This window comes from Macaca mulatta, chromosome X, assembly GCF_049350105.2.
Source record: "Macaca mulatta isolate MMU2019108-1 chromosome X, T2T-MMU8v2.0, whole genome shotgun sequence".
Classification (NCBI taxonomy): domain Eukaryota; kingdom Metazoa; phylum Chordata; class Mammalia; order Primates; family Cercopithecidae; genus Macaca; species Macaca mulatta.
In genome coordinates, this window is record NC_133426.1 from 142,660,282 (window position 1) to 142,673,494 (window position 13,213).

Sequence of the window (13,213 nt, forward strand, 5' to 3'; positions counted from 1 at the left end):
TGTCATCTCTACTCTACTATTAAGTCCATCCAACTGGTCTTAAAAATTTGCCTTTGTATTCTTTCATTCTATAATTTCCATTTGGTTCCTTTTTTTTTTTTTGTTTCTTTGTTTTTTTCAATACAGAGTCTCGTTCTGTCGCCCAGGCTGGAGTGCAGTGGCGTGATCTCGGCTCACTGGAACCTCCGTCTCCCAGGTTCAAGGGATTCTCATGTCTCAGCCTCCTGAGTATCTGGCATCCACCACCATGTCTGGCTAATTTTTGTATTTTTAGTAGAAATGGGGTTTCATCATATTGGCCAGGCTGGTCTCAAACTCCTGGACTCACATGATCCATCCGCCTTTCCTCCCAAAGTGCTGGGATTACAGGCATGAGTCACCGTGCCTGGTCCCATTTTATTTTTTTCCAAATAATTTCAAAAAGTTTAAGTTCAGGATTTTCAGGTTTGTTACCTAGGTAAATGTATGCCATGGTGGTTTGCTGCACCTATGAACCCATCGCCTTGATTCTTTCTTAACAATTTTTATTTCTTTTCTGAGATTCTTTTTTTTTTCATTTCAAGAGAATTTGTAATTGCTTGCAGAATTATTTATATGATGATTGCTTTAATATCATTGTCAGATAATTCCAGTGACTGATTCATCTAGGTTTTAGCATCAGTTGATTATCTTTTCTTACTCAAGTTGTGATTTTGTTGCTTCTAAATATGACAGGTAATTAAAAAAAAATTGTATCCTGGACATTTTGTCAATTATGTTAGGAGATTCTGTGTCTTCTTTAAATCTTTTATTTTAGCAGTCAGTCATTCTGGTTGGGCTTAGCACACAGGTCATGGTCCATTTTTGTGGGCTGTGCTTCCAAATACAACTTAATTTTTAGAGTCTTTGTGATGTTATTTCATCTTGCTTGATTTATCCGGTACCCCTGAGACTTCCACCTGTCTCTGCTGGTGCTTCTTGGGTGGAGAGCAGAAGGCATCTCCTCAGGCCAGGCCTCCAACTGTCTCTCAGAGGGAGATGGATGTGGGGGCATCCCCCTACCAATGCCTCTTGGCTTCCGCTAGTCTCTGGACAGGAAAGGAAAATATTGGGCTAGTTTTCGTAGACTTGGCCACCTGCTGCTGGAGATCCCCTTTTTCTTGTTTCCCCTGCCTGCCTTGGTGTCTCTGGGTGAGGGAGGAGAATCTCAGTACTGCAGGGATAAAGAGACTTCCTGGATCAGGCCACTTGCTATTACTGGCTCCTTTTTTACTCTTATGCCTGCCTGCCTTGGTTTTTCTGAGTGGGTGAGGAGAAACTTGGGTTGGCAAAAACAAATAGTCTTCCTAGACTGGGTTCTGTTCAGCCAGTGTTTTTTGGTGGAGAGGGGAGATTCAGGCCTGATAGGGAAGGAGACTGCTTCTCTTGGTTGCTTATTGTTAGCAAGGTGCCCAGTCAGTCTCCCTTGCTGGATTATCCGATTTGCCTGAGGTTGTCAGAGGGACTCCCATTTGATCCAGAAGGGGAATGAACCTACTTGGACTGACTTCTGTTGCTAAGTTGGGGATTGGGAAGCATAGGTCCTGGGCCACATTTTTATGTTGGGTTTGGTGAGGGGGAGAAGATAACTGCCACTATGTTGTTCCTTTACTCTTGGGGTCCCAAACCAGTTTGTTTTATTCTTAGCACATTTTGTAGTTCTTTGGTTGTCTCTTACACCATTTCCAGGATTTGTAGTTGTACCTTTTGGGGAGGAGCAGAGAAAAGTGGATCTATGCCATCTTGTTCAGTTGAGAAGTCTGCATTTGCTTTTAACATCAGTTCTTGGGCAGTAAAAGCTCTTGAGTGTATATGCGTAGACAGATAGGGTGCAACAAAATGACAGAGATAATATCACTGGCATTGTAACTACCTTACTCACTTACAACATTTTCTTTTCCGAGAAGGACAGGCATTAAATTCAATGGAGATAAGTGTGCCATTTAGGATAAAAAAATCCCCACCACATAGGGAAAAGAGAAAGATTGATGAAGCAGAAGTAAAGTGAACCTCACTCATTAGAAATGATAGGTGCACAGAAAGTCTGAATTACTGAATTTAAGAAAAACAAAAGTATGTACAGATTAAGACAATAAGGTCACCAATAAACAAATTAAGTTATAAAAGAAATTTATATTCAGTATCAGTCTACATTATACAAAATGATCTTGAATGTTCAATCATTTTCAATGCCAACCCATTGTAATTAATTTCTAGATGTGAGGTTTATAGGAATCTTTAATTCCAATGGATCCTGATTCTAAAAAGCTACTGATTGTTTGACTGAATTGTCTTTATCTAGGATATGAATGATTATTCAAGGCAGATATTATATCAGAGAATGTCCATAATTTGGGATCCCCACTGAGTTTTGATTCCTGGGCCAGCAAAGTCACCTTGATGTTTTAGTTTAGCATTGCAATGCTGTCCTCTAAAGTTTGTTTCACTGTTTTGGGTGACTGCTGTTTCTTGCACTGTTCAGCACTTGCAGAACTTGGCATTTAGTATTTAACTTTGTTTCTCCTTGGTACCTTCCGATAGAGTCTCTTTCTTTCTTTCTCCTTGGATTGAGGCGTTTCCATTTAAATTGAGGGCATACATTTATGAGTGCTGGATAATTGAAGCATTGCTACATGCTGTCTAATTTCTTCTCTAAATCTTTCATCTGTGAAAATCTCATTTCAACACTGCACTTCTCTGAGCCTCATCTCTAAATGAAAGCATTGAATATAATCTCCAAGTCCTGGCTCTAAAATTCTGGGATTTTAATGAATGAAGATTTCAGTCTTTATTAATACAGACTTTAGAAGAAAAATTTGATACAGCAGTCCCTCTGGAAGAAACCTTACATCTGAAAGATTTAATCGAAGGTTTGCTGAAATATACAAAGCCAGACTTTAGGTTAAAATGGAGCAATGTAAGACGCATTATTTCTTGAGGTCTCTGCTACTTAAAATGCCACCTGCTTGGCAATTTAGCTCAACTCATTTGTTTTTATCTTTCTAAATCTTATATTCCTTCTTGAGGTGCTTACTGGAAGTGTTAATAACAATTGCTACATCTATGACTTACCCCTCTCTGATAAAAATACCGTGTCTAACTCCCATTTCCCGTCTTCTAAAAGAGTTTTCCACTACTTATGGATTACTCCAATAGTACTCTTTGAATGCTGCATCAAAGAAGATAACTTAGGCTTTTATGGTATTTAGTGTTTTATTGTTTTCCTAAAAAGTGAATGCAGTTAAATCATTAATGTTTTGTAAAGGAGAGGGAATTGTGAGCTCTGCTCTCAACAATTAGTGTATTCATAGAGTGATTTCAGGCTGTAGGATGCCACACTCCTCAAATGTGCTAGAAGTGACACTTTCACAGAGGTTTGCTAAGCCGGTTGGCTGGTGTAAACCCATCTACAAAATTGGAAACAAGATCCCGACAATTCTCCTTTCACATGAAGTTATGGACAAATTTGAAAGCATAAAGCTTGAAATACACGTTTGGCTGCTGAAGTATACCAGTTTCTTGATAAGGCCTAACATAATGTGGATCTGTGATAATTGGAAAAATGTCATAAAATTAAGTGAAAAAGTCCTTTTTGTATAGCTTCGACTTTTCCCCTTATAAACGTGTGTACTTTTATCAACTCATCTATATGGTCAGTTACAGGATTGTTACTCATTCTACTTGCTAATGACCACAAAATCCTAAAGAACATCCTACACACACCTCAAAATTTCTGGATATGCAAATTATAAGTAATTTTAATGCCCAAAACAGTGAAACAAATCAGTAGATTGTCTACTACCACAGTTATTCCTACATCATAGGTAATATGCTTCTCAGATGGATGAATTCAAAATACTAATTTCCCTAAGTTAAACATGAATGATTTCATTTTGGGTGATTTGAATTGGAGAAAGATTGTGACTCAGCCTTGAATTTTGCTATGTACCATTTTCACCTGGATATTCACTATTATCCTAAATTCCACTTGCCCACATCTGAACTGGGTGTTTTTCTTCTGACTGAGGCTGCCTTCCCAATTTTTCTGTTTTTATGAATATTACCACTATTCTCCAAGTTGCCCGGAAGCAAAATTTGATTTCTCTGAGATTTCTCTCTCTTCTTTATCTCTTAAACCTCTTTGTTGTCAATACCCTGTCAATTCTTACTTTCCAGTAGATATGGGGATAGGAATCTTCACACTGCTCTCACATTGTTCCAAGCCTTATTCAGTTATTCAGTTAGCTTACAAATAGATACTAAACATCTACCACGTGCGAGGCACTGGGATAGACACTAAAGATACAATGGTGGGCAACAAAAGATGAGGACTCTGTCCACGTGGTCTAGCGAGGAAGAGAGACATTAAAAATCACATAAATCTCCAGCTATGACACATTACATGAAGAAGAGGTATGAGGTGTCATAAGAATCTAGAATAGATTGGTGTGAGATAGTCATGAAAGTCAGGGAAGGTAGTCTTCCCTGAAGAGGTGATGCATGAGATGAGAACTGAAGGACTGGCAGAAGTTAATCAGATGGGGAAGGATGGGAAGAACATTCTAAGTAGAGGTTACAGCAAATACAATGGTCTTGTGGTGGGAAAGAGCATGTCAAGTATTAGAGAACTAAAAAGAGGAAGACTAAAAAAAAAAACACACACAGAGAGAACTTAGCACAAATTGAGACTGAAGAGATAGGGAGGGACCAAATCATGCATAGCTTCATATGCTTTATTAAGAAAAAATTTTCTTTTTTTCCTATGAGCAATAGAAAGCAACTAAAGAGAGCTCAGTGCGTGTGTGTGTGTGTGTGTGTGTGTGTGTGTGTGACAGAGAGAGAGAGAGAAAGAGGAGGGGGATCAGATATTGGCATTTAAAAAATCACTTTGGTTGTATTATTGAACAGATTAGATGGAGTCCAAGATTAGTGGCAGACAGTTCAATTGGGAGGCTACCACAGTAGTCCAAGTGAAAGATGATGGTGACTGGTTAGGTTGGTAAGTGATGGAGATAGAGATAAACTGGGGGGAGCCAAGAGATATTTAGGAGCTACAATCAATAGGACAAGATTATGGATTGGCTATGGCAGGTGAGAGAGAGAATGAAGGAGACAGAGGGAGAGAGAGAGTTGGAACTTGCATAATTTAATGTAGGATAGTGTAGGGCCAGTCACTGAAGGAATACCAGAAGAGGACCCAGTTTGGGAAGAAGTTAATGAGCTCAAGCTGGAGCATGTTGAGTTTGAGGTGTTAATGTGATATCCAAGAAATGATATCAAGTAAACAATTGTTTATATAAATGTGGGGCTCAAAATAGAGATCTGGTCAAGAGATATAACTTTGAGATTTGACTGTGTATAGGTGTAAATTGAAATCCTAGGTGTAGAGAAACTATACAGCCAAATGAGAAGAGGTCCTGGGACAAAGCCTTGGTCAGGTAAAATAGGATGCATCCAGAAATGAGTGGACAGAGACGTAGGAGAAAACGCAGGAGTGTGTTGTGCAATGGAAAGCAATGAAAAGAGTATTTTCAACTCATTAGTGCTACGAAATAAATGCTAATTTGGGAGTTTCAGATTAAAACATTTTCAATCTAGTGTTTAAATGAGTGACAGAAGTTTGACCAAGTGAAAGTCAACTGGTTTTTGAGCACTTACTCTGTATGAGAAGCTATGCTAAGTGTTTGATGCACATTAACTCACTTACTCTCATAACAATTTTGTAGGATAGGTGTTATTATAATCCTCATATTATAGAGGAGGAAATTGAAGCACAGAGAGGTTAAGCAACTAGTCCAAGGTTATGTAATGAGTGTGAAAGTGATGGTGCCAGTATTTAAAACTAATCCATTTGAATCTAAGGCTGATTTTTCTTTTTGGAATATTTTAAATTACACAATTCAATTTCTTTAATAGATATAGGAATATTCAAGTTATCTGTTTCTTCTTAAGTGAGTTCTTATAGCTGTGTCTTTCAAGGAATTGGATCATTTCCCAAAGCTAATCATCTTAATTAATGCACTACTGTGGCATGCATCCCTCTTTCAGGAATGTTTATATATTTTATGAAGATACTACAAAATGGATGTCCTCCTACCAGTTACTTAACCAGGGTGTTATGAGTGCCATATAGAGATCTTAGAGAGTAGAAAATTGTCTTAAGGAAAATCAAGTGATCAAGTGATTTGATTATATCTGTGGTACTTTCTTACAAGACGAAAATAAATTATAGAGCTCTTTCTTAAAGAATTGTCTCTAATTTCCAAAGCTGAATCCAAAATACCACTTTCTTTCTGATTTTTTAGTTGTTCCTGAAAATATGACAATTCAAGGAAAAAGTACAACTGTTTCACAACAAATAGATATGACCACTCCATCCCAAATTACTGGAGTAAAACCACAAAAGACTGCACATTCCTCTGCAGTGTTGTCTCAAAGCATACCTATATTTGCAACTGATTACACAACCATATCATATTCCAATGCAACATCTCCACCTCTGGAAACAATGACTGCACAAAAGATCTTAAAGACACCGGTAGATGAGACAGCTACATTTGCAGTAGATGTTTTATCAACTTCATCAGCCATCTCTCTGCCTACCCAGAGTATATCCATAGACACTACTACCAATTCCATGAAAAAAATGAAATCCCCATCTTCAGAAAGCACAAAGACAACAAAAATGACTGAAGCCATGGCTACTAAAATCTTGCAACCACCTACACCTTCTAATTTCCTATCCACATCCAGATTTACCAAGAATTCAGTTGCATCTACAACTTCAGCAATGAAATCTCAGTCGGCTGTTACGAAGACAACATCTTTATTTTCAATTATTGAGTCAACATCTATGTCTACAACACCTTGTCTCAAACAAAAATCCACAAATATTGGGGCACTCCCTATCTCCAGAGCTGACCAGGAGTTCATTGAATCTACAGCTGCTGAAACTGTACCTTGGTTTACAATGGAAAAGACTTCACCTGCAGCTACTCATGTTGGGACTGCATCAGCATTCCCACCTGAGTCTGTGCTCATCTCCACAGCTGCTCCAGTAGATTCTGTATTTCCTAGAAACCAGACAGCATCTCCATTGGCAACAACTGATATGAAAATAGCATTTACAGTCCATTCATTAACTCTCCCAACTAGGTTTATTGAGACCACGCCTGCCCCAAGGACAGCTGAAACAGAATTGACATCTACAAATTTTCAGGATGTGTCTTTATCCAGAGTGGAAGATGCCATGTCTACCTCCATGTCTAAAGAGACCTCCTCTAAGACGCTTTCTTCCTTAAGATCCTTTTCATTTACTGGGACTGAGAGTGTACAGACAGTTATTGATGCTGAAGCTACACATACAGCCTTAACTCCTGAAATCACACTTGCGCCTACAGTGGCTGAAACTATGCTTTCCTCCACAATCACAGGACGAGTTTGTACCCAGAATACACCTACAGCTGATGGACACATGCTTACTTTGATTTCCACTAGATCAGCTTCCACATCCAAGGCACCTGAGTCAGGTCCAACATCCACAACTGATGAAGCTGCCCATCTGTTCTCCAGCAATGAGACCATTTGGACTTCCAGGCCAGACCAGACCCTGCTGATATCTATGAACACAACCACCATACTCACATTTGTGCCTAATGAAAATTTTACATCAGCATTTCATGAGAGTGCTACTCATACAGAACATTTATCTACAACTACCAATATCATCCCACTGAAAGCATCTCCAGAGGGCGAAGGTACCACTACCACTGATGCTACTACCGCCAGATATACAACAGCTGTATCCAAATTGGCATCACCATGGTTTTCTAATTTCTCCATAGTTTCTGGAACCACATCCATAACCAGTATGCCTGAATTTAAACTTACCACCTTACCACTAAAAACAATCCCTATGTCTGCAAAACCTGCAAATGAACTTCCTTTGACACCAAGGGAGACTATTGTTCCATCAGTAGATATAATATCTACTCTTGCTTACATTCAACCAAATTTTTCTACTGAGGAAAGTGCTTCTGAAACCACACAAACAGAAATAAATGGTGCAATTGCATTTGAAGATACAACGACCCCTGTACCAAGGTCAGCAACAACACAAAGATTTAATGCCACTGTGACAAGAAAAGAAGCAACTTCCCATTATCTTATGGGAAAATCAACTATAGCAGCAGTGGCTGAGGTTTCTCCATTTTCAACAATGCTGGAAGTGAAAAATGAATCAGCACAAATGGTGACAGCTTCTGTCGCTGTTTCCTCTTTTCCTGAGATAGAAAAGCTAAGTACCCCATTGGATAATAAAACTGCAACAAGTGAGGTGAGAGAAAGTTGGCTTTTGACAAAATTGGTGAAAACCACACCTAGGAGTTCATACAATGAAACGACAGAAATGTTTAATTTTAACCACACCTATGTAGCACACTCGACTTCAGAGACATCTGAGGGAATTTCAGCTGGATCTCCCACTTCTGGGAGCACACATATATTTGGTGAACCCCTGGGTGCTTCTACCACAAGGATATCAGAAACCAGTTTCCCCACAACCCCTACAGACAGGACAGCTACGTCCTTGTCTGATGGTATCTTACCTCCACAGCCTACAGCTGCTCATTCGTCAGCAACCCCTATGCCTGTTACTCATATGTTCTCATTGCCAGTTAATGGCAGCTCTGTAGTGTCTGAGGAGACTGAGGTTACCATGTCTGAGGAGACTGAGGTTACCATGTCTGAGCCTTTTACACTGGTCAGGGCTTTTTCTACATCTGTGCTTTCAGATGTCTCAAATCTATCGTCAACTACAATGACCACAGCATTGGTACCACCTTTGGATCAGACTGCTTCCACAACCAGTGATATTGTGCCTACCCACGGAGACTCGATTCATACCACTTCAGAGGCCACAGTAATCTCTGTCAGGAAGACATCCACGGCAGTTCCTTCTCTGACAGAAACACCATTTCCTTCACTGAGACTCTCCACTCCTGTGACAGCTAAGGCTGAAACCACCCTTTTCTCCACCTCAGTTGATACAGTTACCCCATCTACAAACACTCTTGTCTGCTCAAAACCTCCCCCTGACAACATTCCTCCTGCGTCCTCCACTCATGTTATCTCAACTACATCTACACCAGAAGCAACTCAACCCATATCTCTAGTAGAAGAGACTTCTACCTATGCTCTCAGCTTCCCATATACTTACAGTGGTGGTGCAGATGTTGCCAACTTGGCTACTGGCACCGCAGAGACCTCTGTTGTTGATGAGACCGCACCCTCACACATCTCTGCCAATAAGCTTACTACTTCAGTAAACAGTCACATTTCTCCACCTGTCACACATCGTGTACACACACCAGTGTCCACCCACTTGGTGACTAGCACCTCTATCTTATCTTCTGATGAAGACCAGATGACCATATCCCTGGGAAAAACCCCTAGAACTACGGAGGTGACAGAAATGTCCCCATCAAAGAATTTTTTTATTTCATACTCCCGGGGTACTCCATTTTTGGAAATGACAGATACAGGATTTCCTGAGACCACAATAATTTCCAGTCACCAAACACATTTGCCTTCAGAGATTCCACTTGGGACTCCCTCTGATGGAAATTCGGCTTCATCTCCCACTTCTGGAAGTACACAGATTACACCTACCTTGACCTCAAGTAACACAGTAGACGTTCACATTCCAGAAATGTCTACCAGTCTTGGGAAAACAGCTCTCCCCTCACAAGCTCTGACAATCACCACTTTTTTGTCTCCTGAAAAGGAAAGCACTAGTGTTTTTCCAGCATATACTCCCAGGACCGTGGAAATGATAGTAAACTCCACCTATGTGACTCACTCTGTCTCATATGGCCAGGATACTTCATTTGTAAATACCACAACTTCCAGCTCAGCCAGAATATCAAATCCTATGGACATCAACACAACTTTTTCACACTTGCATTCACTTAGGACACAACCTGAGGTGACTTCAGTTGCCTCTTTCATTTCTGAAAGCACACAGACTTTCCCTGAGTCCTTGTCTCTTTCCACAGCTGGACTATATAATGACAGTTTTACAGTTCTCTCCGACAGGATCACTACAGCCTTTTCCGTTCCAAATGTACCTACAATGCTTCTTAGAGAATCCTCTATGGCAACCTTCACTCCTATTTACCAGATGTCCTCATTGCCAGTTAGTGTAACTGCCTTCACCTCCAAAAAGGTTTCTGACACTCCCCCAATACTGATCACTAAATCTTCTAAAACAATGCATCCAGGTTGTTTGGAAAGTCCCTGTACAGCCACTTCTGGGCCTATGTCTGAGATGTCCTCAATGTCAGCTAATGACTCTGCTTTCACACCTGCAACAGTCTCTTCTGACACTTCCACAACAGTTGGGTTATTCTCTACTTTATTGTCTTTGGTTACCCCCAGGATTACTATGACCATGCAGACATCTACATTGGATGTCACACCTGTGACATATGCTGGGCCTACTTCAAAAAGCAAAATGGTTTCCTCTGCTTTCACTACAGAAATGATAGAGGTACCTTCCAGGATCACACCTACAACCTTTCTCTCTCCAACAGAGCCAACTTTCCCCTTTGTAAAAACCGTTCCCACCACTATTATGGCTGGGATAGTGACTCCATTTGTAGGTACCACTGCCTTTTCTCTACTCAGTTCTAAGAACACTGGAGCTATTTCCTCCATTCCAAAGACCACATTTTCACCATTTCTATCAGCAACTCAACAGTCATCACAAGCAGATGAGGCTACAACTTTGGGCATATTATCTGGAATTACTAAGAGGTCCCTATCTACTGTGAACAGTGGTATGGGGGTAGCTCACACAAATACATATTCCAGAACCACTGCTCCTGAAAATATGCTTTCACCTACTCATGCAGATAGTCTCCATACTTCCTTCAATATTCAGGTTTCCCCATCTCTGACTAGCTTTAAGAATACTTCTGGAGCCACAAAAAATGTTAAAACAACCACCACTTACCTTTCTTCTAATACTAGAAAGATGACTTCCTTGTTAGAAAAGACTTCCTTAACAAATCATGCCACATCTTTGAATACCCCTGTTTCATACACTCCATGGACCCCATCCAGTGCAACTCCACCCTCTTTGGCATCATTTCTTTATTCACCTCATAGTAGTGAAGCTGAGTTCTCTACTCCAGAGACCTCTCCTCCTCCCACATCCCACATGGTTGAATTTCCAGTTCTGGGAACAAGAATCACATCTAGTAATACCCAACCTCTGCTTATGACTTCCTGGAGCATACCCACAGCTGAAGGTTCTCAGTTTCCAATTTCCACCACTATTCATGTACCTACATCCAATGGGATGGAAACAGAGACTCTACACCTTGTTCCTGGGCCTTTGTCAACATTCACAGCCTCTCAGACTGGTCCAGTATCTAAAGATGTCATGGCAATATCATCAATTCCTATGTCAGGAATTCTTCCTACCAATAGGCTTTCTGAGAACCCTTCATTATCAACACCCTTAAGAGCTATCACTCCCACATTGGCTGACGTTAAGCACACATTTGAGAAAATAACCACATCTGTAACTCCTGGGACCACACTCCCATCAATTCTTTCTGGTGCCATTTCAGGATCTGTAATTTCAAAGGCTACTACTTCACCCATTCTGACAAGGCTCTTATCTAGTCTCCCTTCTGGCTCCCCTCTGGCAACTGTATCTAATGCCCCTCATGTTATGACTTCCTCTACAGTAAAGGAGTCAAAATCAACATTTCTGACATCTGACATGATATCAGTGCACCCATTCACTAACTTGACAACACTACCCTCTGCTACTATGAGCACCATACTCACCCAAACCATTCCTACACCTACACTGGGTGGTATCACTACTGGCTTCCCAACTTCTCTCCCTATGTCTATAAAAGTCACAGATGACATTGTGTACATTTCCACACACCCTGAGGCATCCTCCGGAACCACAGTAACTGCCAACCCCAGGACTGTGCCTCATCCTTCATCCTTTAGCAGAAAGACTATGTCACGTTCTACAACTGACCACACTCTATCTATTGGTTCCATGCCTCTGCCTAGCTCTACAATAACATCTTCATGGGGCAGAATTCCAGCAGCATCATCACCCTCTACCTTAATTATTCCTAAGCCCACACTGGACTCCCTTCTAAATATAATGACTACTAAAACCACTGTTCCTGGAGCCTCATTTCCACTAATATCCACTGGGGTGACACATCCTTCTACAGCAACTGTGTCTTCACCAATATCGTCCTTTTTTGAGACAACTTGGCTGGACTCCACACCTTCCTTTCTATCTATGGAAGCATCACCTTCGCCTATTGCCACCAAGTTCACAGGTACTACTCCATAATGCATGTGGTGTAGCCCCAACAGAATTCGTGCACTATGGGTCATGTGTTTTCCAAAGTGGCCCATTCTTGGAAGGCAGAAAAGAATGAAGAAGGGTGTAGGTGTTTTTTATCTCCTTCAGACAATGGGTACAGTGAGTACCTTGTCCAAATACAAAATTCTCTCGCCATCTTTTTTGTCTCTGCTTTATTGGCATGTAATGTAAATGTATCTTTTCACTCAGCATGACAATTTCTAAGCCTACTTTCCACCTGTTTCGTTCTTGACGGTCTGACTCTGATTCTGCCAATGTGCACATGGACTAGGAACATCACCCCTTCCCAGTAAGAGGATCATATGGCCTTAGGTCTGAGCATGCTGACCACCCACCGGAAAACACCAGAAAAAACACCAGAAGATATCCTATCTTACCTTTTGGATTCCTTTTATGCAGGTCTCAGCCTTCTCCAATCCCTACCTGCAGCTGGCTAGGAGTGCTTGTCCAAGGCCAGGGAATACTTGGCTTCCATATTGTTCAAATTTTGAATGCTTCTGCAACTTTTTTTTTTTTTTTTTTTCGAGACAGAGTCTCACTCTGTCATGCAGGCTGGAGCGCAGTGGCACCTTCTTGGCTCACTACAAGCGCCATCTCCCGAGCTCACCCCATTCTCCTGCCTCAGCCTCCCGAGTAGCTGGGACTACAGGCGCCCACCACCATACCCGGCTAATTTTTTGTATTTTTAGTAGAGGTGGGGTTTCACAGTGTTAGCCAGGATGGTCTCGATCTCCTGACCTTATGATTCGCCCTCCTCGGCCTCCCAAA

The 13,213-nt window shown here is 41.0% G+C and overlaps 2 protein-coding genes across 2 annotated transcripts in view; one reads left to right on the forward strand and one right to left on the reverse strand.

Moving 5' to 3' along the window:
* Positions 1–13,213, reverse strand: part of MAP7D3 (MAP7 domain containing 3) — a 286,896-nt gene that overhangs the window by 115,024 nt on the left and 158,659 nt on the right. The window lies entirely within an intron of this gene.
* ADGRG4 (adhesion G protein-coupled receptor G4) overlaps positions 1–13,213 on the forward strand; it is a 113,903-nt gene that overhangs the window by 30,312 nt on the left and 70,378 nt on the right. Inside the window, exon 4 of the mRNA XM_028842064.2 lies at positions 6,324–12,398. Within this exon, the coding sequence (XP_028697897.2) occupies positions 6,324–12,398 (6,075 nt within the window). The remainder of the gene's footprint in view (positions 1–6,323; positions 12,399–13,213) is intronic.